This window comes from Mesoplodon bidens (genome assembly GCF_964165515.1).
Source record: "Mesoplodon bidens genome assembly, chromosome: 8".
Lineage (NCBI taxonomy): Eukaryota > Metazoa > Chordata > Mammalia > Artiodactyla > Ziphiidae > Mesoplodon > Mesoplodon bidens.
In genome coordinates, this window is record NC_138165.1 from 95,472,668 (window position 1) to 95,499,526 (window position 26,859).

Sequence of the window (26,859 nt, forward strand, 5' to 3'; positions counted from 1 at the left end):
TTGTCTAGGACGGGGAGGCCAAGATGCACCATACTTGAAGTTTTTCTTTCCTCCAGAGTGTGGTGAGATGTTAGGAGAAGTATTAATTCTTGGGTGGTTTTCACCCCTCCCAGCTGACTGGAGAGAACAAGATGCTGGATCTTGCAGTTTTAAGTGAAAGGGGTAAGCTGTAAGAAGAGATTTGAAAGGGACCTTAACTAGATAAGAGGTCTGGAGCGGGAGAGGGGAGGGTTTTTAGAGAAGAGCATTAGAGGCAGTGTCGGTGCAACTCCCCTGACATTGGGGGGCTCTCAGGGTGGAGGGCCCTGTGCCTTGCTCCCTGTTTGGAATTAGGAAGGACAGTAACCTGTCAGGTGCTCCCCAGGCCACCGGGGCAGATGGAGATATGGCAGTTGGGAAGGACCTGGCAGAATAGGGCTGGTGAATAAAAGCAAAAATAAATAAATGAGACCTAATTAAACTTAAAAGCTTTTGCACAGCAAAGGGAACCATAAACAAAATGAAAAGATAACTCTCAGAATGGGAGAAAATACTTGCAAACGAAACAATCAACAAGGGATTAATCTCCAAAATACACAAACAGTTCATGCAGCTCAATATCAAAAAACAAACAACCCAATCAAAAAATGGGCAGAAAATCTAAGTAGACATTTCTCCAAAGAAGACATACAGTTGGCCCAAAAACACATGAAGGGATGCTCAACAGGGCTTCCCTGGTGGCGCAGTGGTTGAGAGTCCGCCTGCCGATGCAGGGGACACGGGTTCGTGCCCCGGTCTGGGAAGATCCCACATGCCGCCGAGCGGCTGGGCCCGTGAGCCATAGCCGCTGAGCCTGCGTGTCTGGAGCCTGTGCTCCGCAACGGGAGAAGCCACAACAGTGAGAGGCCCATGTACCGCAAAAAAACAAAACAAAACAAAAACTCAACATCACTAGTTATTAGAGAAATGCAAATCAAAACTACAATGAGGTATCACCTCACACTGGTCAGAATGGCCATCATCAAAAAAATCTACAAACAACAAATGCTGGAGAGGGTGTGGAGAAAAGGAAACCCTCCTACACTGTTGGTGGGAATGTAAATTGGTACAGACACACTATGGAGAACAATACAGAGGTTCCTTAAGAAACTAAAAGTAGAGCTAACATATGATCCAGTAATCCCTCTCCTGGGCATATATCCAGAGAAGACCATGATTCGAAAAGATACAGGCACACCAATGTTCATTGCAGCACTATTTACAATAGCCAGGACATGGAAGCAACCTAAATGTCCATCAACAGATAAATGGATAAAGAAGATGTGGTACATATACACAGTGGAATATTACTCAGCCATAAAATAGAATGAAATAATGCTATTTGCAGCAACATGGATGGACCTAGAGATTGTCATACTGAGTGAAGTAAGTCAGAGGAAGACAAATATCATACCACTTTAATGTGGAATCTAAAAAACTGGTACAAATGAACTTATTTACAAAACAAATAGAGTCACAGGTGTAGAAAACAAACATGATTACTGGGGGGAAAGGAGCGAGGGGGGGGATAAATTGGGCGATTGGGATTGACATATACACACTACTATATGTAAAATAGATAACTAATGAGGACCTACTGTATGACACAGGGAACTCAATACTCTGTAACGGCCTATATGGGAAAAGGATCTAAAAAAGAGTGGATATATGTATATGTATCACTGATTCACTTTGCTGTACACCTGAAGCTAACACAACATTGTAAATCAGCTATACTCCAATAAAAAGTAAAAAAAAAACAAAAACAAGGGCTTCCCTGGTGGCGCGGTGGTTGAGAGTCCGCCTGCCGATGCGGGGTACGTGGGTTCGTGCCCCGGTCCGGGAAGATCCCACGTGCCGCAGAGCGGCTGGGCCCGTGAGCCATGGCCACTGGGCCTGCGCGTCCGGAGCCTGTGCTCCGCAATGGGAGAGGCCACAACAGTGAGAGGCCCGCGTACCGCAAAAAAAAAAAAAAAAACAAAAACTGAGCAAGATCAAAAAAAAAAAAAAGAAAAGAATAGGGCTGGTGACATTTGCTCAGATTTCTCTCGACTGGAGAAGGGAGGTGGCCCAGAAGATCCTGCAGGCCTGCAGTGGGGCCTGGAGGTCAGCTGAGAGAGTGCTGCAGGGGTCACTTCAGGAGAACGGGATAGGCCTGGCCCCCGTGTGGGGAAGTGACCAAGTTAGACTTGAATGGATTGAGTTTAAATCACTGATTGGACTGAGTTTATCAGAATGTTACCAGGCTGACTTTTCTGTCGGTTAGAAATGGGGACTCATCACGAAGATAAAATTGAATTATAGAGGAAAAAGTTCTAGTTTTGCACACCTGAATTTGGGGGACCACTGTGTTTCTGGAATTCCTATCTGTTACCTTTGGAAAGGTCAACACTGAGGGTTTGGAGGGTGTGGCCCTAGAGGGCAAGGGAAGTGGTTCTTTCACAGCGGTCTAGGGGGTGACTCCCTACCCCTGACTCGAGGCATTCAACTTAGGGTTCCCCAGGGAGGGATGTGTTCTGATAACTTAGGCCTCACTGTAAAGCTTTGTTTTGGGGAAGTCGAAGGCAGGGGTGGCTCCTGGGACTGGGGGGCGGGGAGAAGACTTAAATCCTCCTGGGGTCCTGTCCCACCCTTGACCCAGCCAGCCTTCTGCAAACCCTGGGCCCCAGCAGGATGGAACCGTGTGGGAAAGAATCAGTGCCACTGGAGGACAGTTACTCAGCCTCAGGCCCTCCTCATGAAGGACTGAAAGTCCCCTATTGAGGTCCCTGGATTCCAGGGAGGGAAAAGAATGGCTGGGCCCCAGCGGGGGAGAAGGCGTTAGGATGTTTAGGGCCACTCTGAGCAGCTGTGCCTTTCCTGACCTCCTTGTGGGTCAGCATTGTTCCTCTCCTGAAGCATGTGCATTACATACTCATTCATAAATCCACTGAATGGATGCATTTATTCATTCCTTCACTCGACAGAGATTAATAGGACACAGGTTCTAGCGCAGAGCCCATTAGAGCATATGTCAGGGCCAAAGGTGTTCCCCAGTGGCTCATAAACTACTCCCTCGAAACAACTACATTCTCTGGGCCAGGACTGCAGGGAGGATGTGGTGGGGCCAGTATTTGAGGCTCCGTTAAAGATTTATAGAGGAACACCCCTAAATAATGATGAAGGTAACAACCTAACATCTGTGGCTTAGTGAGCCCTTAACTATGTTCCATGCATTGTTCAAAGCATCTGATCTTCTCAAGTGTTTCTCCTGTTCCTCTGGTTGTAAGACACAGAGCCAATAAGCTCAAGAAAAGAACCCTGAGTGTATAGACATGACCCAGACCTGGAAGGCTGGTGCTGAGGCCCCAGATACAGGTTTTTCCTGTCTCTTGGAGCCAGATGGTTTCTCTCTCCCATCCCCAGCAGGGCCCAGGTCTGATCTGGCCGGAGAATGGGGAGGAAATGGTGTGAACCTTGGAACTGACCAGTTGGGAAAAGCTGGCCGGGGTGGAGGTTCTCTCAGCGACAAGCCTCCTTCTGCAGGGTTGGAGGGGCCCAGAAAGGATGGTGCAGAGTTTCAGGAAATAAGTTCACCTACTTCTGTTTTGCGCGGAGCTGGCCTGAATTTTTAATTGAAGCAAATTAAAACTTCCCAAAAATATTAGTCCACTTTCTCGGCAGTGTGCACAGCCCCCTTCCCCATCAGTGATTTTGCACCATCTGCAAACAAGAGCCCGTGCTGGTCCTGACGAATGCCTTCCCCAGCCTCTGGCCCAGGGCTACCTTTCATGGAAGCCGGGCCCGTCAACAAGCACATTCCCAGAAGCCCCATCCGGTCATGGTCCGGATGGGGCATAATAATCTCCAGTCATTTTAGGGTCATCTGGGAAGCCGTGTGAGGCTGGGGGACTTGAAAGAGGAGCTTCTTCCATTTCCTTGTGCTTAAAATCTCTGGGCACATCTTTGTTTTCTGTAACAATTCAACGAAGTCCTCTGTGCCCTTTGTCCTGAGGATGCTCTTTGTTTGGTGAGCCAGAGGACAGAGGTGCTGGTGTTGCCTGCCGAGGCCATTACCACTCCTGGGAGCGTCTGACCTTTAGCCCCGCACCTCACCTGGAGGAGTTGCCGGGACACACCTCCTCCTCAGACCCTGCTACCTTCTGAGAAACTGGGGCTGCTTTGCCACTGACACTTGTGCACAGACGTCAGTCTGCAGGACTTGCCTTACACACCCTGGGCTGACACCGGAGATCGATTTGTCCGCTCAGTCTGGCCTTTCCCCTCCAACGAGTGTCTATCGACTGCCTGTCTGCAGGCCTTGGGCTTGCTGGCAGTGGAGGGAAAGGATTCGCTCCCTGAAATTGTACATAACAACATATGTAGAAATAAGGTGGGAGGGGATAAAATATACATTCACGTTTGCTTCTATTTGTGTAAATAAATTCTGGAGGGGATAAACAGATATTTGTGGTAGGGGATGAAGATGAGAATGAGGCAGAAGGGGGAGGGGGATGGAATTGACTTTTATTTTTTATTTATCTTTTACTTTTTACCTGAAAAGTTATTTTAAAAAACTCTCAATGTGTTATGATTCAAAAACTATATTAAAAATTTTTATGAAGCCCTGGGGGGCGGTCAGTGGCCAAACTGAGTGGCGTAAGCTTTGATTCCTAAGACTTTGGAAAAGGGGAGCAGGTCAGCTTGAAGACCCATCCCTCTTTCTCAGTGGGAGAGGGTCCATCTTTGCTGATGAATCATTTCATGAGGAGTGAGGGGTGACATCCTTCTCCTCCGTTGCCAAGATGCTGCGGTAGCTTCTAAGAAGACCCCGCCCAGATTGGTTAGCTGTGGCTGAAATTTCACTCGCCGTTCTGTGTGGCTGCTTTGCCCATCTCTGGGTGCGTGCAGCAGTTTGCATCCACCTAATCAAGAGTCAGTGTGTGTGATGGTCATATAGGAGAAGGCACAGGGGATTTAGACCCAAACTGGGATTATGGTTTAGTTTTGCATCTCACTATTTAACCACAGGCAAGCAACTTGCCCTTGCTGCTCTGTGGCTCCTTCATCTACAGTGAGGAGAGGAGACTAATCAATATCTTATCCAGGTCACCAGATTGTTGAGTGCAGTGATGTACACGGAAGCACTATGTGAATCATAAAGTAGTAAATAAATGCTGTTTTTAAAAGCCCTGCCTGTTTGTTATTACAACCTGCTATGTTGCCTAGAAATGCCCTTTGGAAGCAGAGAGGGAAAGCCTGCATCTTCCTGCCTGTGTGTTTATGAGTGGCTATTTCTCCAGTGTGCTTCAGAGGGAACCTCAGACGCTGCTGGGGACGTGAGCAGACCATGGCATGCTTTCTTCTTGGCCCGTCCTCAGTCATTTGATCATCTTGGACTCAGTGACTTCTACGCCGTCCACAAAAACATTCTTCAGTTTATTAGTTACTATAACTACTTGTGTACTCGCCTTCAATGCCACAGACATTACTGAGCTCCTAAAGTGTGCCAGGCTCTCTGTGAGTGGAGGGGGTGGGATATGAGGATGAACCAGACATGCTCTGGCTCTCAAGGAGCTTACCGCCCGTGGAGGGAGTGGGAAAAAGTACCCTGGAGCTGGGTCATGAGGACAGCCATTTTGGAACATCTACCTTGTACTAATCATTTCATTGACATCATTGCACTTGGTACAACCCTGAGGGAAAAGTGTGATCTCTAGTTTACAGGGGAGGAAGCTGAGACTCAGGTTAAGCAGGGTGATTCTCACCAAGGGGATGCTGGATCTCCAACTCCGGCCCTTCTTCTCTTTCCCTGAAACCTTATTGCCTCTTAGACCTTCCAGGGTGCCTACCCTCTAGTCTTTTTAAATCTGCCCCCTTGCGGCACCAGGTTCCAGGGATACCGCATCCTACCACCATCCAGAACCTCAGCACCCAGATACCTGTGCAGATGCCATTCTTTCCTGCCACGGGGCCTTTTCTGACCTCTTCCTTCTGCCCGGGATGCTTCTCCTGCTTCCCCAACTCACCCCTCTTTGCATGGCTGATGCTTTCGTACCCTTCAGGTCTTAGTTTAATTGTCTCCTCCTTACAGAGCACGTTCTTAACTCTGCTACCTGAATGTTCCCTGTCAATGTGCTTCCCCCCATGGCGGCCACATTTCATAATGATAATTTATGTATTTGCTTATTTGTTGTCTGTAAGCGGCCCCAGGGCAGGGACCATGTCAGATTTTCTTCACTGATGTATACCCAACACCTGGCCTAGAGTGTAGGGTGAGTGTGTGGGTCTCAGTTTACACACTTGGGAGTGCAAGAAACATTACAACATTTTCAAAACAACCTTTTGTTTCAAGCCCCCATTCCATGGGGTTGGCAGGACTCACTGACCTCCCCCCATCTCGGGGAACGGGGGGTAACCTCCTTCTGCTTTGCTGATCGGGGAGGGCAAAGGGTGGCTCCTCCAGCCCCTCCCTCCCCTCCCCAGTTTCTGGCCAAGACACTGAGGATCTTGCTAACCTTTTCTTTTTCTTCCTCTGCAAGCCTCCCTCGGTTTCCTGAGATTTTGGCCCTGTGTGAACAAAAGGCAAAAAGGCTTGCTGGCTTCCCGTCCCACCCATTCCCCCAAAATGACAAAATCCAAAGCAGGCTAACTGTTTGGGTGGGGTTGGGGGAGAAGAAAGGACCTAGACTCATATGTCAAAATGTCACCCTAGCTCAGGTGAATCCGTTCCTCTGGAGCTGAAAGGTGGGCTCTGCAGGGCGAGAGAAACTTCACGAGCAGGCGGTGTTGTCCTGGGATTGGGTTTGTTTCAAAGCTGAGTCCAGGCTTACTGATGGACGCGTGGATTATGACAGGATAAACCACTGCAGAGTAACAACAATAGTAAATAAGAAGAATGACATTTCTTGAGCACATATTCTGTGCCAAGCATTGAACTGGCATTTATATACAGCATCTCTAACTCCAGAGTCTAGGCTTTTTATCAAAGCCACGTTACTTCTCTAGTAAAAATAAAATAAGGTCTTAGCACGAGGCCAGTCAACAGCATACGGCACTGGGGGCTCTGTTCTGGGAAACAGGGAGGAGACACCGTTGGCAAGAAGGAATTCCAGGCCAGTCTCAGTGACAACCTGGGGCTACCTGAACCCACACCCTATCATCTTCCAGAAACTCTTCAGCCTGCCAAGTTAGGATTATAATTGCAAAGATTGGTTCATTGGCCAAGGACTGTCAGAATCTACCCTGATGGAGTTAGATCTCGGATCTTTCGGTCTTCTCTGAATTGGCGTGGTTGGTATCTTCAGTTTGGCTGGAAGACTTACTGCACTTTGAGATATAAGCCAACTTCTACTTATTTCAGGTGTGTACATTTCATCATTTTTCAAATTGCAAGTTACCTGAGGGCTTTTGTGTCTCTTTGATTTGTAGTAATATTGAAACTAGCTTAGCGTTTATTGAGCACTTACTATGCGCCAGGCACTGGTCTGAGTGTTTCACACATATGAACTCATGTCATCCTCTCAACAACTCTGTTCTTATTGCCATTTTGCAGGTGGGGAATCTGAGGCCCATAGAGGGTAAATAACTTGCTCCAGGTCATGCAAGTATCAATGGCAGAGCTGGGCTACAAACTTGTGCTGCTTGATCAACCCCCTATATGGCTTCTAGTAGCAAAGATGAAGTCTCCTTAAAAAACTCATCCAGGGAGTGAGTGGTATATTTCAGTTTGTGCTCATGGCACAGAAAGTTTAACACTTGTGGGAAGGCACCAAAGCGTGGTGGGGGTGGGCATGGGGCGCTGTGGGTGTGCAGATAAACATGAGACATGAAGCCAGAAGCCCTTGGGTTCAATTCTCCGTTATGCTGCCTATGAGCCTTGGACCTTGGCCAAGTCACTTAAACTTCCTGAGCCTCATTCTTCTCACCTGTCAAATGGGATTAAGACGCTCTACCTTAGAGGGTTGCTGTGAGCTCATGAGAATATGAATATTAAAGTGGCTTGTATCGAAATTTAAGGTAATAAGATGATCATGGTTGTTATCTTTAGGACTGAAGGATGGAGTTGGTGAGGAATGACATCGTAATAAGAGAGGCAGGGGTTACCTGGGCCTGCTAATAGGATATTATTCTCTCTCTTGCTCTCCCCCAGCTCCCTGACATTAATGCCTGGTGCCCTGGACTCAGACCCCGTTTCTCTGATTCTATCAGTCAGGATGCCAAGCTGCAAACAGCAGCTACTCTAAGCTGGAAAGGAATTTATTAAAGGGAATAGTGAATATTAGGTGGTAGTTTGGGGAGGAAGAGAGAGCTGGGAATAATGAGCAGCCACATCACCAGAGCTTCTATCTTCTATCATTGGGCAACAAAACCTCCACCACACACACACCACACACGCGCGCGCGCACACACACACACACGACATGCATAGAGTGGCCATCCTTTGTGCATGCAAGGAGCACTCTTTTGTCATAGGAATGAAGACCTCATCGGGCACTTTCCACAGGGGACTGACAATTACAGATGCACAGTGAAAAAGCCTCCCGGATGCCAGCAGGTCTGAGTGGGAATAACGAAAGCACACACTGCTGTCTAATAGGATGAGTTGGTATGAAACAACTGGGGCCATCAGCATCTCTTTCTCCACCCTGGAAGGAGAGATGAGCATGGGTGTCTAGAGATCCTTTGAGGGGAGATTTCACTCCATCTCACTCCCCAGGGGTTAGGGGATAGAGGAAGGGGCTTGCAAGGCTAGAGACCAGAGCTGCTGACTGGGCATGGGGTGGGGGGAGTCCCCAACTGGGAAGAGAATGGGAATCTGAGGGCCCCAGGAAGATGAGGCTTGTGCTCAGGCTGTTTCCTGGGGAGGGTGGGGCCTCAGAGGGATGAGTCGTGTGGTAAGGCATCAGTGTCCAGGACCCAGGTTGGCAAGACCCTCCCCAGGCTGCCTTGGTATTAAAGCAGGTGCTGTCTGACTTTACAGGCTAGAAGACAGGGACGGAGGCCATGAGCAGGACAAAGGAGTCAAAGGTAGACTGAAGGTCAGAGAGCCCTGGGAAAGGTTCCCAATCGGGGAACTCCAAGTCTCCTGTGTGTCTCTGAGCAAGGGCAGGCCCTGCCAAAACACTCTAGGTAGAGACTTGGAACCGCATTACCTAGCTCAGAGCGATAAGGGATTGGGCCGTGTATTAGTGTGCTAGGGCTGCTGTAACAAAGTTCCACAAACAGAGCAGCTTAAACAACAGAAATCTGTTGTCTCACAGCTCTGGAGGCTGGAAGTCTGAGATCAAGATGCCAGCAGGGCCCTGTTCCCTCTGAAAGCCCAAGGGAAGGATCTGTTCCAAGCCTCTCTCCCAGCTTCTGGTAGTTCCTGGGCTTGTGGCAGCATAACTCCAATCTAACATGGCGTTCTCCGAGTATGTCTGTGTCCATATTTCCCCTTTTTAGAAGGACACCATTCATATTGGGAAAGGAGCCCACCCCACCCCAGTATGACCTCATTTCCAAATAAGGTCACCTTTGGAGGTACTGTGGGTTGGGATTTCAACCTATGAATTGGTGGCGTGTGTGTGTGTGTGTGTGTGTGTGTGTGTGTGTGTGTGTGTGTGTGGTGGTGGAGGGGGACACACAATTCAACCCATAACAGATGGGTCTCACATCCTGAGTTCTGGGGCCTAGTTCACACGCTCTACTTACACACAGCTGGCTCTCAGGTGGGCATTTTGGTTCACACTCTGCACACCCTGTGAGACGGGGAGGCCGAGCACATCTCTTTCCCTGAAAGAGGCTTGGAGCGGTAAACGGCTGTGGCTGGGACATACACCGATGATGCCCTGTCAGCAGCCTGCTTCCCAGCTGTGACCATGGCAGGGTAACAAGGCTCCCTGAATCTCTGTTGTGGTGAAGCCAAGATGAGTATGGAGAGGGCCCAGCACGGGGCTGCTCGTGCAAAGCCAAGGGCTCAGCAGGTACTAGCTGACTTCCCCTCTTCCGTCTGATGGCTCTGAATGTAGAGAATCTTCCCTCAGGTTGAGCTGAGACCCAGGTGAGGACAGGGCTGGGAAAGGGTAAATTACATGCCCAAGATCACAGGGTTAAACCTCTTCCCCACACAGAGACCATCAGGTCCAGCACCCTGTCATCCCCTGCCCCTCCCCCCCCCGCCCCCGCCCCCACCGGGGCAGGCGTTGGTTTCTCTCTCCTGGGCCTGACCCCTCTCCTGCCCATCAGCTCCACCCTGGGTTCTCCCCCAGCATCCTCCTAAATTCTCCTCAGGATTCAGGGACGTGGCTCCACCAGCTATTAATGAGCGGTTGTTAAGGACATGGCATTGGGCTAGGTGCTCAGTTTCAGCGAGACCCCCAGAGGGTCAAATTGGGATCCAGTCGTTCCTTCCAAAGACCTTTGCTCTTGGAAAAGGAGATGTGACCTCGGGGGTTGGAGGAGGGGGAGAGAGGGTGTAGAAACGGAGGCGCAGAATCAGAGCTGGATGGAACTTCGGAACATCCTGTTTCCAGGCCCCTCTGGCTACGTTGGGGAAACCGAGGCCCAGGGAGGTAACTGCCAAGGTCAAATGTTGGGCGCTGCCTCGTGGCAGAAGCCAGGCATCTGAGGCTACACCGGGACCGAAGGGACAGGTGGTGGCTGCTCCCGTAGGTCTGCGAGCTCAGTTCCCAAGGTTGGAGGGGCTGGCGTCTGCGGAGGGGTAGCCTTCACGGCTCTTGCGGGGAGAGGAGGCTAAAAGCAAGGTGGTGCGTGCATCTGGGGATTGTGGGAGTGGAGGGCGGCGCACCCGCTCTCGGCAACGCGTGGGGCGCCGGAGAAGGGGTTGGGGAGCAGGTGGGGTCCTGCGGGGGCTCGCGCGTGGGGGCCGGGCCGGCCGGGGCGGGGTGAGTCACCGCCCGCCCGCTCCCATTGTGCGGCCCGGCGGCGGCGGCGGCGGCGGAGCTGCGGAGCCGAGCGAGAGGAGGTGGAGCCGCGGGCTGCGGGCTCCGGCGCCTGCGTCCGCCCAGCCCGCCAGGCTCGCTGCCGCCGCGGGCGCCCCCAGGCCGTCCGGCCCTGCGCAGCGACAGGCCCTGGGGCGAGCGCGGGAAGGAGATGGGGCGCGGCGGTCGGCCCGAGCCCCGCACGCTCCGGAGCCCCGAGGTACCACAGGGCGGGGCGGGAAGCGGCGGGCCGGGCCCCGGGGCATCCCGGGCGCGGCGGGGCCTCGATGGGCGCTCGAGCGGGCGGGGGATCCAGCTCCGGGGAGGGGGAGGGGGGGCGGCCGCGCGAGGCTCCTGACCCCGCCCTCCTCCCCCAGGGCTCCCCATTAGGTCCGCGCAGCGCCCTCTTCTTCTCACCCGGGTCACGGGTCCCTCAGTGAGTCAGAGCCCCCCCAAGCCGCCTCTCCGGACATGGCCAATGGAGTGATTCCGCCGCCCGGGGGCGCCTCCCCCCTACCCCAGGTGACTGACGCTCGCGGGGGTGGGAGAAGAGGAGGGGGAGGGACCTCAAGGAGGAGAGGGGGTCTTCTGGTCGACCCTGGGACCCCCAGATCCAGGGATAGAGCTGGGCGGGAGACATGGAGAAAGAGGGGGTCTTTTGGTATTTCTCGGATCTGTTGCCCCCTCTCCTCCCAAGCCCTGGAAGCCTGGGAGGTTGACCCCAGCCTGGGCCACAGGGAGCAGAAGACGAGTCTGCTGGTCTCCCCCATCTCCACCTAGGGCTTGGAGTTGGGGTGGGTGTGTGGCGTTCATGGGTCAGGGTTCCTTAGAAGAGGCTGTTGGGTTTGCAGGTCCGGGTGCCCTTGGAGGAGCCCCCTCTGAGTCCAGACATGGAGGAGGAGGAGGATGACTTGGGCAAGACCTTGGCTGTGAGCAGGTTTGGGGACCTCATCAACAAGCCCCCGGCCTGGGACCCCGAGAAGCCCAGCCGCAGCTACAGCGAGCGGGACTTTGAGTGTGGGTAGCCTGGGGACCCCTAGTGTGGCCGCCCTCACCGCCATCACCTTCATTGCCACCATCACCGTGCTCACCACTGGCTTGGTCACCCGGTGTCATCTTATGCTGGATGCTGTGCTGGATGCTGTGCTGGGCCACCATGCCATGTTAAGTCATCCTGCCTCACTTACCCATCACCTGTCTGCCTGCTAGGGGAGCTGAGCCCCAGACACAGGGGAGATGTAGGGAGATGGGCCTGAGGCCTCCCTTGGTGACCTTCATCTTCCTCAAGGCTCTGTCATACCTCTGGCCCTGCTCTCATCTCTCTCCCACCTCTCCTCCCCTCCTGAGCTCTGCTGACTCTACCTTTCCCTTCCTTGCTGTGTCCTGTCCTCTCATCCCCGCATCCTCCCTGTCACAACCTCCCCTCTCCATCACTCCATCCCCCGACTCTACCAGGCCTTCCCAATGACAGGCTATGGATACAGGTGTTGGGGGGAGCCTGACTCTGGAGGAAGGACTAGTGTGCCCTTGTCTGAGGCCTTGAGCTAGAATAAGGCGTGCGTCCCTAGGGTGGTGAGGGGCCCCCTTCTGCTGTGGGGGCCCCAACCAGCTCTCCTGCACCCCCAGTTCACCGGCACACATCCCACCACACCCACCACCCGCTCTCGGTGCGCCTGCCTCCACCCCACAAGCTGCGGCGACTGCCCGCCACCTCTGCCCGGCAGACCAGGAGGAAGAGGAAGGAGAGAACCTCGGCTCCCCCCTCTGAGGGGACCCCTCCCATCCAGGAGGAGGGGGGAGCCGGAGTGGATGAGGAGGAGGAAGAGGAGGAGGAAGAGGAAGGGGAGTCTGAGGCAGAACCTGTAGAACCTCCACCCGCAGGGTCCCCACCCAAAGCAAAGGTAAGGTCTGTCCCCAGGGAGGGCTGGCTGCTCAGGGAGAGGAGGGGAGGCCTGGCGCGGGGGGCGGGGGGGAGGCCCGGCAGGGTTAGGGGGAGGTGGGGCTGAGCGGGGGGATTGGGGCTGAGTCAGGGCAAGGACCCACGGCACACGGGGTTTATCCACAGTTCTCCATTGGAAGTGACGAGGACGACAGTCCCGGCCTCTCGGGGAGGGCCGCCTTCGCCAAGCCCCTGCCCCCCGTGGGCCCGCGCTCCGACAAGAGCCCCCAGCACTCGGTCAGGTACTGGCCTCCAGCCCAGCCCAGAGCAGGTCCCAGGCTCCTTCCTGACCCCAGTGAAGAAGCTAGGAGGAAAGGGGCGGGGCGGAGGAGCCAGGGAGGGCGTGCCCCTGCTCTGCATGATTGGCAGAGGGCCGGCAGGGAGAGGCCTCCAGGAGAGAGAGGGTGTCTGGGTGAAGAGGAGGATGGGGCCAAAGAGGAACTGGGGACCAGTGCGACAGGGGCAGGAAGGTGGAGGTAAGCTTTTCTCTCTGCCCAGGAGGAGCCTGTGTGTAGTCCCCAGGGGGCCTCTCCAGGCCCTGCCCCAAGCTGGGGAGGGCAGAGGAACCCCCTCCCCTGGCCCACCTCCACCGAGGGTCCCTGCCAATTTCAAGGCTGCCGTGTTGCCTCCTCAGCTCCCCTAGTCCCCGGGCCCGGGTCTCCCGAGTCGCCGGAGAGAAGAGCCGGCCACGGAGCCCCTCAACCAGCTATGACCTGCGGGAACGGCTATGCCCAGGCAGTGCCCTGGGCAGCCCGGGTGGCCCGGAGCAGCAGGTGCCCACTGATGAGGCGGAGGCCCAGATGCTGGGCTCCGCGGACCTGGACGACATGAAGAGTGAGTGACACCCACTTCCAGGGGTGCCCAGCCTGTGAGGGACCTTGGAGAGGCTCTGTGTTCTCCCCCACCCAGGGCTGAGCTCCTCTGCGGTATCCCTGTCTGCTGGAATGCGGCCAGTGATGGGGAACTCACTACCTCACCAAGCCATGCCTCGGGTGCCAGAGCTGAGATTTCCCCTCACGATGCCTTTGCCCTTCCGTCCTGGTTGTGTCCTCTGAGTCACCCCCGGAATAAGGCAGCCCTTCTTCCACATGACGTTTGGAGACATCATTGTACCCCCCTCCCCCGAGGCTCCTCTTCTCGGGGCAAACTCTTTTTACCCGCTTCGAACCAGTGCCCTGAGTCCCAGCCACTCCGCCAGGCCTTGCCTTTCCCTGTGTCAGGAGCCTCCTATTCCCATCACACCACCCTCGGCCGGGCCTGGCTGTGATCTCGGCACATTCCTTCCGTCTTATCAGTGCCCTGGTTTCTGTGCCACCTGTCTGCACCCATGGGGCTCTGTGCCCAGCCAGGGGCATCACCGACCCCGCCCTCCTCCCCCTTGGAACCACAGTGTGTGTGCGGGGGTGGGGTGGGTGGGGTGGGAGGGGGGAGGGCTCTGAGCGCAATACGTCATGGAAAGTTGCCAGGGCCTGAGGACAGGGACAAGAACAATCCGATGGCAGCAGCAGCAGCAGCGCCGGCAGCAGCGGTGGGATGGGGGGGGGGTCGGGGAGGGCGTGTTTACAGACCTAGGGTGCGGGCTGGAAGCAGCAGTGAGCAGGCTTGGGGACCTGGGGAGTCGGGGTCAGGAGGCCCGGCTACTTTCAAGCTCTGGTTGGACCAAGACCACTGCTGTCCAGGCTCCTACCTCTCAGGAGAGCCGGGGCTCTAGGAAGGAGCAGGGGGTGAGGCCTTGGCCATCTGGGGAATGATGAGCCCGCTGGAGGAGGTCACAGAGCCCAATGGGGCACTGAGCCCTGGGCCCGGGGACGCTGAGGGTCAGAGCCCTCAGAGGGCTCCAGCCCCCAGCCCTCGAGACTCGCTGGCCTCAGAGGACTTAGAGATGTTTGTGCTGGACCTTGAGGACTATGACCTGTGGGAATCCATCAGAGGCCAGCTGAGCCCCATGGTGGGCGGACCAGCTTGTGAGTAACTAAGCTGCTGGCCTTGCCCCAGCTGCGGGCCTGGAAGGGGCAGGTGGGAAGGAAGGGAGAGAAGCTGTGCCTGAGTCCGTCTGGGTGTGTACCCACGGGGGAGTACACATGGGTGCCGAGGGGCACAGGGAGGGTGCTGAGGGCGCGGGGCCTGGTGACTTAATGTGGGTCCTGGCACTGCCGAGTAAGAGGCAGTGGCCATGACCGGGGCTGTGGACTGAGTTGGGGGTCTGCCTTTTTACTGTGGCTGAGCCAGTGTCCCCGTGTGACTTTGGACTAGTCCTTTCCCCTCTCTGGGCCTCAGTCTCCTTATGTATGAAATGGCCCAGCTGGACGATGTGGTTTTGTCGGCATGGTCCCTGGGTGACTGTGGCGCCCCCCCTGAGTACAATGGCTGGGCAGAGCTGGAGGGGCTGGCAATGACCCCGAGGCCCTGAGCTGGAACCCTGGGACCGCCAAGCCCATCTTCTCCGCAGGTCACCGGCTGGAGGACAACCCTGGCGTGCGCCGGCACCTGGTAAAGAAGCCGTCTCGGACGCAGGGCGGGAGGGGCAGCCCCAGCGGCCTGGCCCCCATCCTGCGCAGGAAGAAGAAGAAGCAGCAGCTGGACCGGAGGCCTCATGAGGTACCGGACCCCGAGGAAGTGGGCCTTTGGATTCTTCTCGCCTCTCCTCCCCCCCTTCTCCCTCCCTCCCTGCCTGGCCCGTCGCCATGTCCTCAGGACAGCCGGCCCCACCTGGCGGCCCCCAGGCCTTCACCCTTGGCGCCCACCCCAGGTGTTTGTGGAGCTGAATGAGCTGATGCTGGACCGCAGCCAGGAGCCCCACTGGCGGGAGACGGCTCGCTGGATCAAGTTTGAGGAGGACGTGGAGGAAGAGACGGAGCGCTGGGGGAAGCCGCATGTGGCCTCGCTCTCCTTCCGCAGCCTGCTGGAGCTCAGGAGGACCATCGCCCACGGTAGGGGCCCTGCAGGCCTGGCCCTAGAGCTGCAGGCCCTCTTCACAAACCACAGAGCTCGACCTGTGCTGAGCTGCCCAGCTCCAGGGACTGCTCCCTGGAGCCCTGGGGCCAGGCGAGGTCTGGCTGCCACTTTGGGGACATGGGGTCCATCTGCCTGCGCCAGCCATAAGCTCTGAGGGGTGGGGCTGTGCCCAGGTACCTGGCACTGTACCTGGGGCACAGTAGGTATCTGTCCACATACAGTAAATCAACAGATGACCCTCTCTCTGGGCAAGGAGGGACTGTGCCCTCACCCCGTGCTCTCTTTTTGCATCCCTCTCGGGCTGGGCTGTGGCCACACAGAGCTGTGTATGCACCTGGGCACATCAGGTGCTTGGCTCACCCAGCATGTCTGCCTGCCCTTGGGGAGCAAGCCGCTGGGGGGTGGTTTTTTCTACCTGACGGGACCGTGCTCCCTCCCCTGACTGTGCCCCCAGGAGCTGCCCTCCTGGACCTGGAGCAGACCACTCTGCCAGGCATCGCACACCTCGTGGTGGAGACCATGATTGTGTCTGACCAGATCCGGCCGGAGGACAGGGCCAGTGTCCTTCGCACCCTGCTGCTGAAACACAGGTGCCAGGGTGGGGCGCCTGGGAGGGCGCCTTCAGGTTCAGCTGCCTTCCAGGAGCACAGACTCTACTGAGTGGCTCTCGAGCTTCTGCTTGAATACCCCCAATGATGGGGAGCTCATTCCTTCTTTATCTTTGGACAGTACCAACCGTTAGAAAGTTCCTTCTGACATTGAGGCGAAAAGGATGGAGTCCCTGACCCTCCGTTTCTCATTTCCTCATGACCTCAGCCCACCAAGGGGCTGTCTTCCTAACCTGCCTTGCCCCCTCTGCCCTCTCCCCAGCCATCCCAATGATGACAAGGACAGTGGCTTCTTTCCCCGAAATGCGTCCAGTTCCAGCGTGAACTCGGTCCTAGGGAATCATCACCCAACCCCCAGCCATGGCCCCGATGGTGCAGTGCCTACTGTGGCTGATGACCTGGGGGAGCCAGCCCCACTCTGGCCTCATGACCCTGAGGCCAAGGAGGTCAGTCGCCTTGCTCTGACCTGGGCTGGGGGATGAGGAGGGCTTCCAGTTTCAGTGGAGGCCACGGATGGCTTCATTGAGTGGGTCAGGAAGGTTGGATGCCGGGCACCATACTAGGGATGTGGGGGACCTACATTCAGGAGGGACCCCTGCCCTGGAGAAACAGAAATTTTAAATGGGATGACGGGGCAGACCCAGGGGAGCCATTTAAACAAGGTAAGGCTGAGATGTAGGAGGGGGCTTGGAGGAGGGGTCCAGATCCTGCTGTGGGGCACTTCACCAATAGTCTCCACCCTGGCTGGGGAGGGAGAAAGCAGGGCCCAGATCCAGGGGTTGGTGGGCAGAGTCCAGGCCTGGGACAAGGGATGGGAGGGCCTGCCATGGCCTCCGGTCTGGGTCCCAGCCCTATTCCAGTTCTGCGTCCTCAGAAGCCCCTCCACATGCCTGGGGGAGATGGTCACCGGGGGAAAAGCCTGAAGCTGCTGGAGAAGATCCCTGAAGATGCCGAGGCTACTGTTGTGCTCGTGGGTAAGGAGGGCTGGGCCCTGGGGGCATGGGCTACAGGGCCTGGATGCCCCCACCATGTCTGCTTGTCTTGACCTCTGGCCTGCAGGCTGCCTCGTCCATCCCCAACCAGGCCCCCACCTTGCGCCTGGTCTTCCTCTCAACCCATCTTCCCTAATCCTCTGCCTGCTTCCCATCCAGTTTTCTGCTATCTTGGATTGCTTCCAGTCCATATAACACCGTTGTGAGAATTAGAAGAAAGCACTCCTTCCTTAATACCCTTGATTTCCATCTGCTGGTAAATTGTAATAAATGTACAGACATATAAGCAAATAGGGCTTCTTTAGATTGGGGTTTCTTTGTGCAGTGCACAACCTGCTCAACTGTACATGATGGCCCCAGATATCCCCCCAGGGCCTGCCTTGACTGCTCCCCTTTGCCCAGCACCCTGTGCCTTACTGTCCCCCCAGGCTGTGTGCCTTTCTTGGAGCAGCCAGCAGCAGCCTTTGTGCGCCTGAACGAAGCTGTACTCTTGGAGTCTGTGCTTGAGGTCCCCGTGCCGGTTCGCTTTCTCTTTGTGATGCTGGGGCCCGGCCACACCAGCACTGACTATCACGAGCTTGGGCGCTCCATTGCCACCCTCATGTCTGACAAGGTGGGTCCGGCAGCCCCCAGGCTGGGCGTTCTAGGCCTGTTCCCCTGAGCCCTGCTTGTTCTCTGTCCCTCTCGCTGCCCCCAGTGGTATCCATGGGTACAGGGGTGCTGGTGGCCCTTCGGGGTGGAGGCAGCGCTCTGGAGTGGTGGAGGGAGGGGTGAGCAGAGAGGGAAAAGGGAGCCTTGGGCTGGGGCTATGGGAGGGGACAGGGAGGTGGATGCAGGAACGAAGAAGCCCAGACGCTGAAGCTTTGGATGTGACATGAGACTCGAAAGGGAAGCTGGGCTTGGACAGGAGGGTCCTCTAGCCAGGGGTGATGTTCGAAATATTTCCCAACCAACAGGATGTGGGCACTCTCCAGTGAGGATGGAGATTGGATTGGTAACGCTATGCCAGGCGTTGTCCCTTCAGTTGTTGCATTGTGGAAAAGTCTGGAGGCTCCCAGGGGAAGAGCGCGGGCACTCATGGGCGTTTGGGAGGTGCTCAGGGCCGTGGCTGCCTGCCGGCCAGCAGGGACATGAGTCAGAGTTTGGACAAGTGGACTGGACCTGTGTATGTGGCTGAACGTCCACCTTGCCTCTGGCTCTCTGGTGGCCCAACACCTCCTCCCCGAAGCCCCCCGTCCCAGGGCCTCCCTGGGCTGTGGGCTCAGCCCCTGGCTTTCGTGCCTCCAGCTATTCCACGACGCTGCCTATCAGGCGGACGACCGGCAGGACCTCCTGAGCGCCATCAGCGAGTTCCTGGACGGCAGCATCGTGATCCCCCCGTCCGAGGTGGAGGGCCGAGACCTGCTGCGCTCCGTGGCTGCCTTCCAGCGCGAGCTGCTCAGGAAGCGGCGGGAGCGGGAGCAGACCAAAGTTGAGATGACCACCCAGGGCGGCTACGTGGCCCCTGGGAAAGGTCAGACCCTTTGGGGCCCGGAGCCCCCTGAACACATGCCCCCTCCACGGCTCCCACGGCTCTGACCCCAGCCCCATCCCGACTCTTGAGCCCTGCACGTCAGCTTCCAATCCCTGACCCAGGTCTCTGCACTGCGTCCCAGGCTGGGAAGGATTGGGCCCAGGGCCTGCTCCAAGCACGAGGTTCCAGCAGCCTCTTGTTCCCCCAGAGCTGGCGATGGAACTGGGGGGCTCCGAGGTGCCCCCTGACGACGACCCCCTGCTGCGCACTGGCTCGGTGTTTGGGGGGCTTGTCCGGGACGTGAAGCGCCGGTACCCGCACTACCCCAGCGACCTGCGGGACGCCCTGCACTCCCAGTGCGTGGCCGCCGTGCTCTTCATCTACTTCGCTGCCCTCAGTCCTGCCATCACCTTCGGGGGGCTGCTAGGTGAGGGGCGGGAGGAGAGGTGAGGGGGCTCACTGTCATCTGCAGGGTTGCTGGGTCAGGGTGTCCCAGTGGTCACTTCTGGGATGATAATGAAGTGAGGGGGTGGGTGCAAGGGGTGGGGGATCCGGGTTGGGGCGCTGGTGGTGAGAGGCAGGAGGGCTGAGAGTGGTGAGGGTCCCTATCTACCACTCTGGGGGGCTGCTCCATTTTTCTTGGGTCCCCAGGTTAGGGGAAAGTAGACAAGAAAGAGGGGCCAGGTAGAAGGAGCCAGGCCAGGGCCGTCCCGCTGACCCTTGCCCGCCCCAGGGGAGAAGACAGAAGGACTGATGGGTGTGTCTGAGCTGATCGTGTCCACGGCTGTGCTTGGCGTCCTCTTCTCTCTGCTGGGGGCCCAGCCGCTGCTCGTGGTCGGCTTCTCGGGGCCACTGCTCGTCTTCGAAGAAGCCTTCTTCAAGGTGACAGCCACCCCGCCCCTCCCCAGGGGTCACCTGCTCCACCCTGTGCTCCTGGCCCAGGTGATGGGCCCCTGTGGTCTTTCCCCCTCCTCTCCCTCGGGTTCACCTCCTGCCCGTCCCGTGGGGCCCTGAGGGCCAGGTCAGATGGCTGTGGGTGACCACCTCTCTCTCCCGACCTCTAGTTCTGCCGAGCCCAGGGCCTGGAGTACCTCACAGGCCGTGTGTGGGTTGGCCTCTGGCTGGTGGTCTTCGTCCTTGCCCTGGTGGCCGCGGAAGGCAGCTTCCTGGTCCGCTACATCTCACCTTTCACCCAGGAGATCTTCGCCTTCCTCATCTCGCTCATTTTCATCTATGAGACCTTCCACAAGCTCTACAAGGTGGAGGCCCTGAGAGGTCTTGGGGGGTGGGTGTAGGTGGAGGCTGGACAGCACCCTGGGAAAGAGCCTGGGGGTGTGTGTGTGGAGCACTGGGGGAGGAGGGCCGAGGAGGAAGGCTCTGTAGGCTGTGGGCATGGGGGTTGAGGATGCCCTAGGGCTAGGTCTGAGCTGAAGGGCAGAGAGTCAAACCCAGAGGTTTGAAGTCCAGGATTCACCTGAACAGAAACGGGACGGAAAGGGGGCATTGTCAGGGCTACGGGTCTGGGGGCCTTGGGCCACTGTATGTAGAGGAAGGGCGTCTGTGTGTGAGATGGAGCTTCATGTCCTGTGTTACGTTGCCCGGTCAGGTGTGGGAGGGGCCAGCCCTCTCCCTCACAGGTGTACTGATGCTATGAAATCAGGCACCTGCCCAGGTGAGCACTAGGGCAACCTTGTAACCCACACAGGTGTTCACGGAGCACCCACTGCTGCCATTCTACCCCCCTGAGGGAGCCCTGGCAGCTAAGCTGGACCTGAATGGGAGTGCCCTGCCCACCACCGAGGGGCCGCCGGGCCCCAGGAACCAACCCAACACGGCTCTGCTGTCCCTCATCCTCATGCTCGGGACCTTCCTCATTGCCTTCTTCCTGCGCAAGTTCAGAAACAGCCGCTTCCTGGGCGGCAAGGTGCGTGGCCGGCGGGAGTAGGGCCTGTGGACCCCCTGTGTCTGTCCTTCAGTTCCTGCTGTCACTGCCAGGCTCCGCTCGAGAGAGGGGCTGTCCCCTTCTCCCGGTCATGGGAGACCTTAACCAAGTCTGTGCAGCCTCTGCCCCTGTCTGAAGCCTCAGAGAAATGTAATCAGGAGAGGAATGCCCTCCTGGGCTGGGCTGGCCCCTGTGGGGTTTAAAGGGACAGGTCAGGGGACTTCTGGCTCCTGCTGAGGCCCAAGAAGGGTCCGGGTAAAAAACCCCCATATTAGTCTCCTGACCCTCCCCTCCATCCACCTTTTGCTCCCTTCCCCTCATTGGCCCCTCTCAAGGCTCGCCGTATCATCGGGGACTTCGGCATCCCCATCTCCATTCTGGTGATGGTCCTGGTGGATTACTCCATTACAGACACCTACACACAGGTGAGTGAGTCCCGATCCCCTCTGGCAGCTGGTTCTCACCCCAGGGCCTTGAGAGGCAGGCCATGACATGTCCCCATTGCGCCAGCAGCCAGTCAGGGCTGGAACCCAACTTGCCTAGTGGAATGGCTACGTGCTGGGGCTGCACAGGGGTGGGTAGGCTGGGGGTTTCAGAAGCAGCTGTGTGGTCCAGCTGAGGAGGCCGGCCAGGGGGTCTGGGGCTGTGTGTGACCCTTAGTCAGGACTCCTGGAGGAGCAGGTGTGGGACTGGGGGCAGAATGACAGGTGCCCCCGCAGCAGGTCTCCTGGCAGCTCCGGGGCGCAGGGAGAAGGTATATCATTTCCTCATTCGCTGCCAAGACCCCTTGGAGGAACAGTGACTTTGGAGGATACAAAACTGATTTTCCTCAAACCTGTTCACACCCACATTCCCTGGAGCCCTGGTACTGGGGACACAGAGCTGGGTGGGAGCAGCTGCTACGTGGAGTTGCTAGCGGCCCTGAACCCGGTCTTCCTTCTGGTCATGCAGAAGCTGACGGTGCCCACGGGGCTCTCAGTGACCTCCCCCCATAAGCGCACGTGGTTCATCCCGCCCCTGGGTAGCGCCCGTCCTTTCCCGCCCTGGATGATGGTGGCAGCCGCTGTGCCCGCCCTCCTGGTCCTCATCCTGATCTTCATGGAGACACAGATCACTGCGTGAGAGGGCTGGGGGGAGGAGCGGGGAGCCGTGGGATTGGCGGCCGGAGGGTGTCTGTGGGCCTGGGGCATGGTTTCCCCGTGGTGCTTTTTTTTTTTTTTTTTTTTTTTTTGTGGTACGCGGGCCTCTCACTGTTGTGGCCTCTCCCGTTGCGGAGCACAGGCTCTGGACGCGCAGGCTCAGCGGCCATGGCTCACGGGCCCAGCCGCTCCGCGGCATGTGGGATCCTCCCGGACCGGGGCATGAACCCGTGTCCCCTGCATTGGCGGGCGGACTCTCAACCACTGCACCACCAGGGAAGCCCTCCCGTGGTGCTTTGACATGATATCTGTCTGTTACCACCACCACTTGCAGGGTGGCACTTGACAGTCCTCAGAAAACCCTGGCAGCATTTTCTCTCAGCCAGTGATGCTCACATGTATCTCATTTTGGTTAAACCACAACGACGTGGTGAGAGCTGGCATCTGGCTTTTGTGGTGTTTTAAATATCCACAGTACGGGAATTTGCCTCAGATTTGCCTAAATATGAGAACTTCAATGTGAGAACTTGAAAGAGGAAGCGGGCAGGTCCTGGGAGAGTTCTGCTCTGCATGTCCTTCGCCCTCCACACCGTCCCTGCTGTGTGTGCCTGGCCCTGTTGCTGGCCACCCCACCACCACTCACCCCCACTTCCCATCCTCTCCCCGCAGGCTCATTGTCAGCCAGAAGGCGCGGAGGCTGCTCAAAGGCTCCGGCTTCCACCTGGACCTGCTTCTCATCGGCTCCCTGGGTGGGCTCTGTGGCTTGTTTGGGTTGCCCTGGCTCACGGCCGCCACCGTCCGCTCGGTCACCCATGTGAATGCGCTGACCGTTATGCGCACTGCCATTGCTCCCGGTGACAAGCCCCAGATCCAGGAGGTGCGGGAGCAGCGGGTCACTGGAGTGCTCATCGCCAGCCTCGTGGGTGAGAGTGCCCACCTTGCACGGCCCTGGTCCCCACCCCACAGACTTGCGTTCTTGGACCTTAAATCCTTTCTCCATCCCAGGCTTGACCCAGATCCCTTCTGAGTTTCCAAACGCATCATGACTGGCCCCTGCTCTGACCCCCAGACCTGCTTCTTGACACTCCATGTGCCTTTTTGCTTGAGCCCTTTCTTGGTTCTCTATCCTGTTGCATCTTCTCTTGGTCACAGTGATGAGGCCCGGCTCATCCCCTCCCCACCAGGCCCTTCCATCCTCACGGGGGCTGCCTGAGGGGTCATGTAGGTGTGTGTCACCTCCTCCAGGCCTGTCCATTGTCATGGGGGCTGTGCTGCGCCGGATCCCACTGGCTGTACTCTTTGGAATTTTCCTGTACATGGGGGTCACATCGCTGTCTGGCATCCAGCTGTCCCAGCGTCTGTTGCTCATACTCATGCCAGCAAAACACCATCCCGAACAGCCCTATGTGACCAAGGTAGGGCCAGGAGGCACAGAGGTGGGGCAACAGGGTGATGGGGAGTGGCGGGGGTGCCGAGGGATCTCTGGGCTGGAGGTGGACCCTGAAGGATAAGCTGGGACCTGGGGGCCCGAGTTCCTAAAGATGTGGTGAGACCTGACGCCTGTTCCCCAGGTGAAGACCTGGCGGATGCATCTGTTTACGTGCATCCAGCTGGGCTGCATCGCGCTGCTCTGGGTGGTCAAGTCCACGGCGGCCTCGCTCGCCTTTCCCTTCCTGCTGCTGCTCACGGTGCCCCTGAGGCGTTGCCTCCTGCCCCGGCTCTTCCAGGACAGGGAGCTACAGGCGGTAAGGGAAGGTGCTTGGGGCAGTCTTAGGGGCTCGGGCCCTGGGTGCCAGTCTCTGCTGTTGTGTGACCACAGACAAATTACCTAACGTTCTGAAATCTCATTTTCATCTGTATAACGGGGCTACTAATAGGTTCTCCCTTATAGGATCGTGGTGAGGATTAAACAGAAATTCAGGTAAAGCAGTGAGAATGGTACTTTGGTGTGAAAGAAGCACAGGGCTGCTGTAGACAGCTGTGCAGGTTGTGTCCTGAACAAAAGCACACAGCTGAGGGATGAGCGGGCGTGGGGTGGTGCTGAAATCCATTCTGAGCCCTGTTTTTGTCAGCTAGAGGAAGGGACATCTTTTTGAAAATCCTCCGCCCACGCATGGTGTACAAAGGTACCACAGGAGCTCAGAGCCCCAGGAAAGTACTTCTGTGTGGTAGCTGCTATCATCGTTATTAGGAGGTATCGCTGGGGGCTGACCTGAAGGTTTCAGCCAGAGGGAAGTGCTTCAACCTGGGGCCACAGTCCCTGTAGACAGTGAGGCTTGGAAAGGTCTAGGGGCAGTGAGGGCTGCCGGCCCAGGAGGAGCTGGGGAACGGGAGGCAGTGAGTCTGCTTCCCTGCCTCCCCCAACCGTCTGCTCCCTTTTGCAGCTGGACTCTGAAGATGCTGAACCAAACTTTGATGAGGACGGCCAGGATGAGTACAATGAGCTGCACATGCCCGTGTGATCCTCCACCATGGTGCCCCTTGGAGACCCCGACACCTTAGTGATTGACACCAGGCCCCAGTCAGAGCCCAGCCCCAGGGCCAGCGGGCTCCTCATGACCCAGAGACGTGCCTGGAACCACTACTGATGCCACGACTAGAGTGGCCCCCTGACTCTGCCCTGGGCACTGACCTCATCTCACCCAGGCCCTTTCACAGACCAGACCGGCACAGGCTTTGAGCTCATTATAACCACACTCCTTGTCTTGTGTCTGCCTCACTTTCTTGGTTCCATCTCTGGTTTCTCGGGTCATACTTATCCATCTGGACTTGGAACAATTCTATTTTCAGGGTTGTCAAAATCAGGGAGAGTTTTGAGGCAAGGACAGAATTCTTGGGGGAAAGGGAGAGAATCAAGACCACAGAAGGTCAGAGCTGGATCTTATCAGCACCCCCTCGACCCCCCCTGAAGTACAGTTGAGGAGCTGGAGGCTCAAGGTCTGGCTCAAGGTCACATGCTGTTAATCCAGTCCCTGCTTAGAAGGGGGAGGTTGGGGGACGGGAGAGGGAGGAGGTTGCTCTGCTTTAGCCACTAGGGAAATCAGAGCGTCCCAATGGCTGTGGGGCTACAGAGGGGAATGGAAAATGTTTATTTTCTTTTCCTGATCCTTGGCAGTCCAAAGAGCAGAGACAGGAGCCGCCTAATCCCCTAGACGCCAGGGTCATGCTGCCTTTGGGGTCCCTGGACCATTTTAGAGTCTCCAGGCTTAAAAGAGAGTCAGTTCTGGGATTCCTGAGGCCACTCCTTGCGTGCAACAGTCTTTGTTACGCCAGAAATAACCTGGGAGGCCTTGAAGAGGGTGCAAACTGGGAGCCCATTTCGTCACAGTTGCTAGGCAACTAGCTGCGTGGTTGAGCGGCTGTCCCTGTGTTGCCCTCTGGTGGCCGCTCTCTCACTGCAGGCTCTGTCTGGACTGGGCCCGGGTAACACTGCCACCTGGTGGACCCGCTATGATCAAAGATCCCATTCAAGCACATTTGGTTCCTCATTGGGAGGCAAGGGGGTGGGGCAGAGAGGTTCCGTGGACTTAACAAAGCCCTGGGCCAGGTGGAATTTCAGAGGAACTTCGCCAAGGAGCAAAGTGAAGGTCAAACACAAAAAACTAGAACACAGACGTGTGCAGAGCAGATTCCAAACGCAGAGATGGCAGGGGCCACACGTGTAGATAGGCTTGACTGAGAAGCTTTGCACGCAGGACTCTGTTCCTTTTCTGAGCCCCAAATCAGGTTGCCTGGTCCCCCCCCATCGGGGCCTTGGTGTGGGCGGACCTCCCTGTTGGGTCTGTGGGATGCTGAGACCCCACGGGAAAGAACCTGCTTCTTCCAGAGACCCTGAGAGAAAGTAGTGACCTGAGCCCTGAAGACTCGGCTCTTCATTGGACACAGGTTGTGTCAGTCATCTCTGCTTAGCGAATAGCTGAGAAGTATGGGTGTTGCTCAGCTGGAAAGTGAGAAACAAGAGGGCGGGGGCTTTTGAAACCGAATGAGTCTTGGTCCTGGCTAGTGGGTCAGGGCGGACTCCAGTATGACTGGGCCCTGAGGCCCCAGTTGGAACAATAGATGAACAAATTTCAGTGAAAGATCGAGCCAGACATAACCTCGGGCTATCAACATGCCCCCTCCGCCCCCCCCAATGGGAAAGGACATGAATAAGCCCTAAGAGCTTGGAGTCTTAAAGACCACGGCCTTTAAACCACCCTCCTCCGGCCCCACTCCCCAAGGGAAGGCAACTGCAGTTTAGTGCAGTACAAGGCTGTAGTTGACCAACACACGCACTGGGCTGGGCCTGGTTAGGGGGGATTCTTTCTCACCCAGGGTGGAGGCCTGTGGAGGCTCTGAGAGCACTTAGGGGGCTGAGCAACCCCAACTTTTGCCAGGGATGGGTCCCTTGAAGGATGGCAGAGGACAGAATGACAGTGGGGGCCAGGGAAAGACAGGGGTGGTGGGACAGTGGCAAACCCACCGGAAGCCAAGTGGCCTGGCCTTTCAGAGATCATCACATTTGGGGATATTCAGAGTTTGTCCTGAAGCCTTGGTGTTTTGTCTGACTTTCTCTTCACTGACCCTCCAACCTTATCTTCCTGGGGGGCTGCAGCTTGACTGAGGCTGCCTTCTTCCAGGTGTGGAGGGGAGCCAAAGGAGAGGAGCCGCATCCGGCCCTGGTGGCACAGCTCTGGGGGACTAAGGGAGGGTAGAGGCCATGGTACTTTTGAGTGACAGGTACTGCTACTGTCTGCTTTACAGTGGAAGCAGCTTGGCGAGCGGGCACATCCCAGGTGGCACAGGACCCTTCCAATAAGGAGGATAGTGGGCCCGTTGCCATCTTAGCCTTCTCCTTGTGGCTCTCTGT

The 26,859-nt window shown here is 56.8% G+C and overlaps 1 protein-coding gene across 2 annotated transcripts; it reads left to right on the forward strand.

Moving 5' to 3' along the window:
- Nucleotides 1-10,996: 10,996 nt before the first annotated feature.
- Nucleotides 10,997-24,701, forward strand: SLC4A3 (solute carrier family 4 member 3). Of its 2 annotated transcripts, XM_081243172.1 has the most exons (23): nucleotides 10,997-11,142; nucleotides 11,300-11,444; nucleotides 11,774-11,939; nucleotides 12,549-12,823; nucleotides 12,988-13,103; nucleotides 13,496-13,695; nucleotides 15,311-15,459; nucleotides 15,611-15,791; nucleotides 16,271-16,406; nucleotides 16,687-16,870; nucleotides 17,299-17,398; nucleotides 17,845-18,029; nucleotides 18,704-18,929; nucleotides 19,138-19,356; nucleotides 19,663-19,811; nucleotides 19,994-20,188; nucleotides 20,635-20,853; nucleotides 21,207-21,296; nucleotides 21,823-21,989; nucleotides 22,680-22,933; nucleotides 23,256-23,425; nucleotides 23,582-23,755; nucleotides 24,395-24,701. In XM_081243172.1, the coding sequence occupies exons 2-23, from the start codon at nucleotides 11,394-11,396 to the stop codon at nucleotides 24,470-24,472; spliced, it is 3,684 nt and encodes a 1,227-aa protein (XP_081099298.1). In that variant the 5' UTR covers nucleotides 10,997-11,142; nucleotides 11,300-11,393; the 3' UTR covers nucleotides 24,473-24,701. The 2 variants fall into 2 exon arrangements, with proteins under 2 accessions (XP_081099298.1, XP_081099299.1); XM_081243173.1 differs by lacking the exon at nucleotides 23,582-23,755.
- The last annotated feature ends 2,158 nt before the right edge of the window (nucleotides 24,702-26,859 follow it).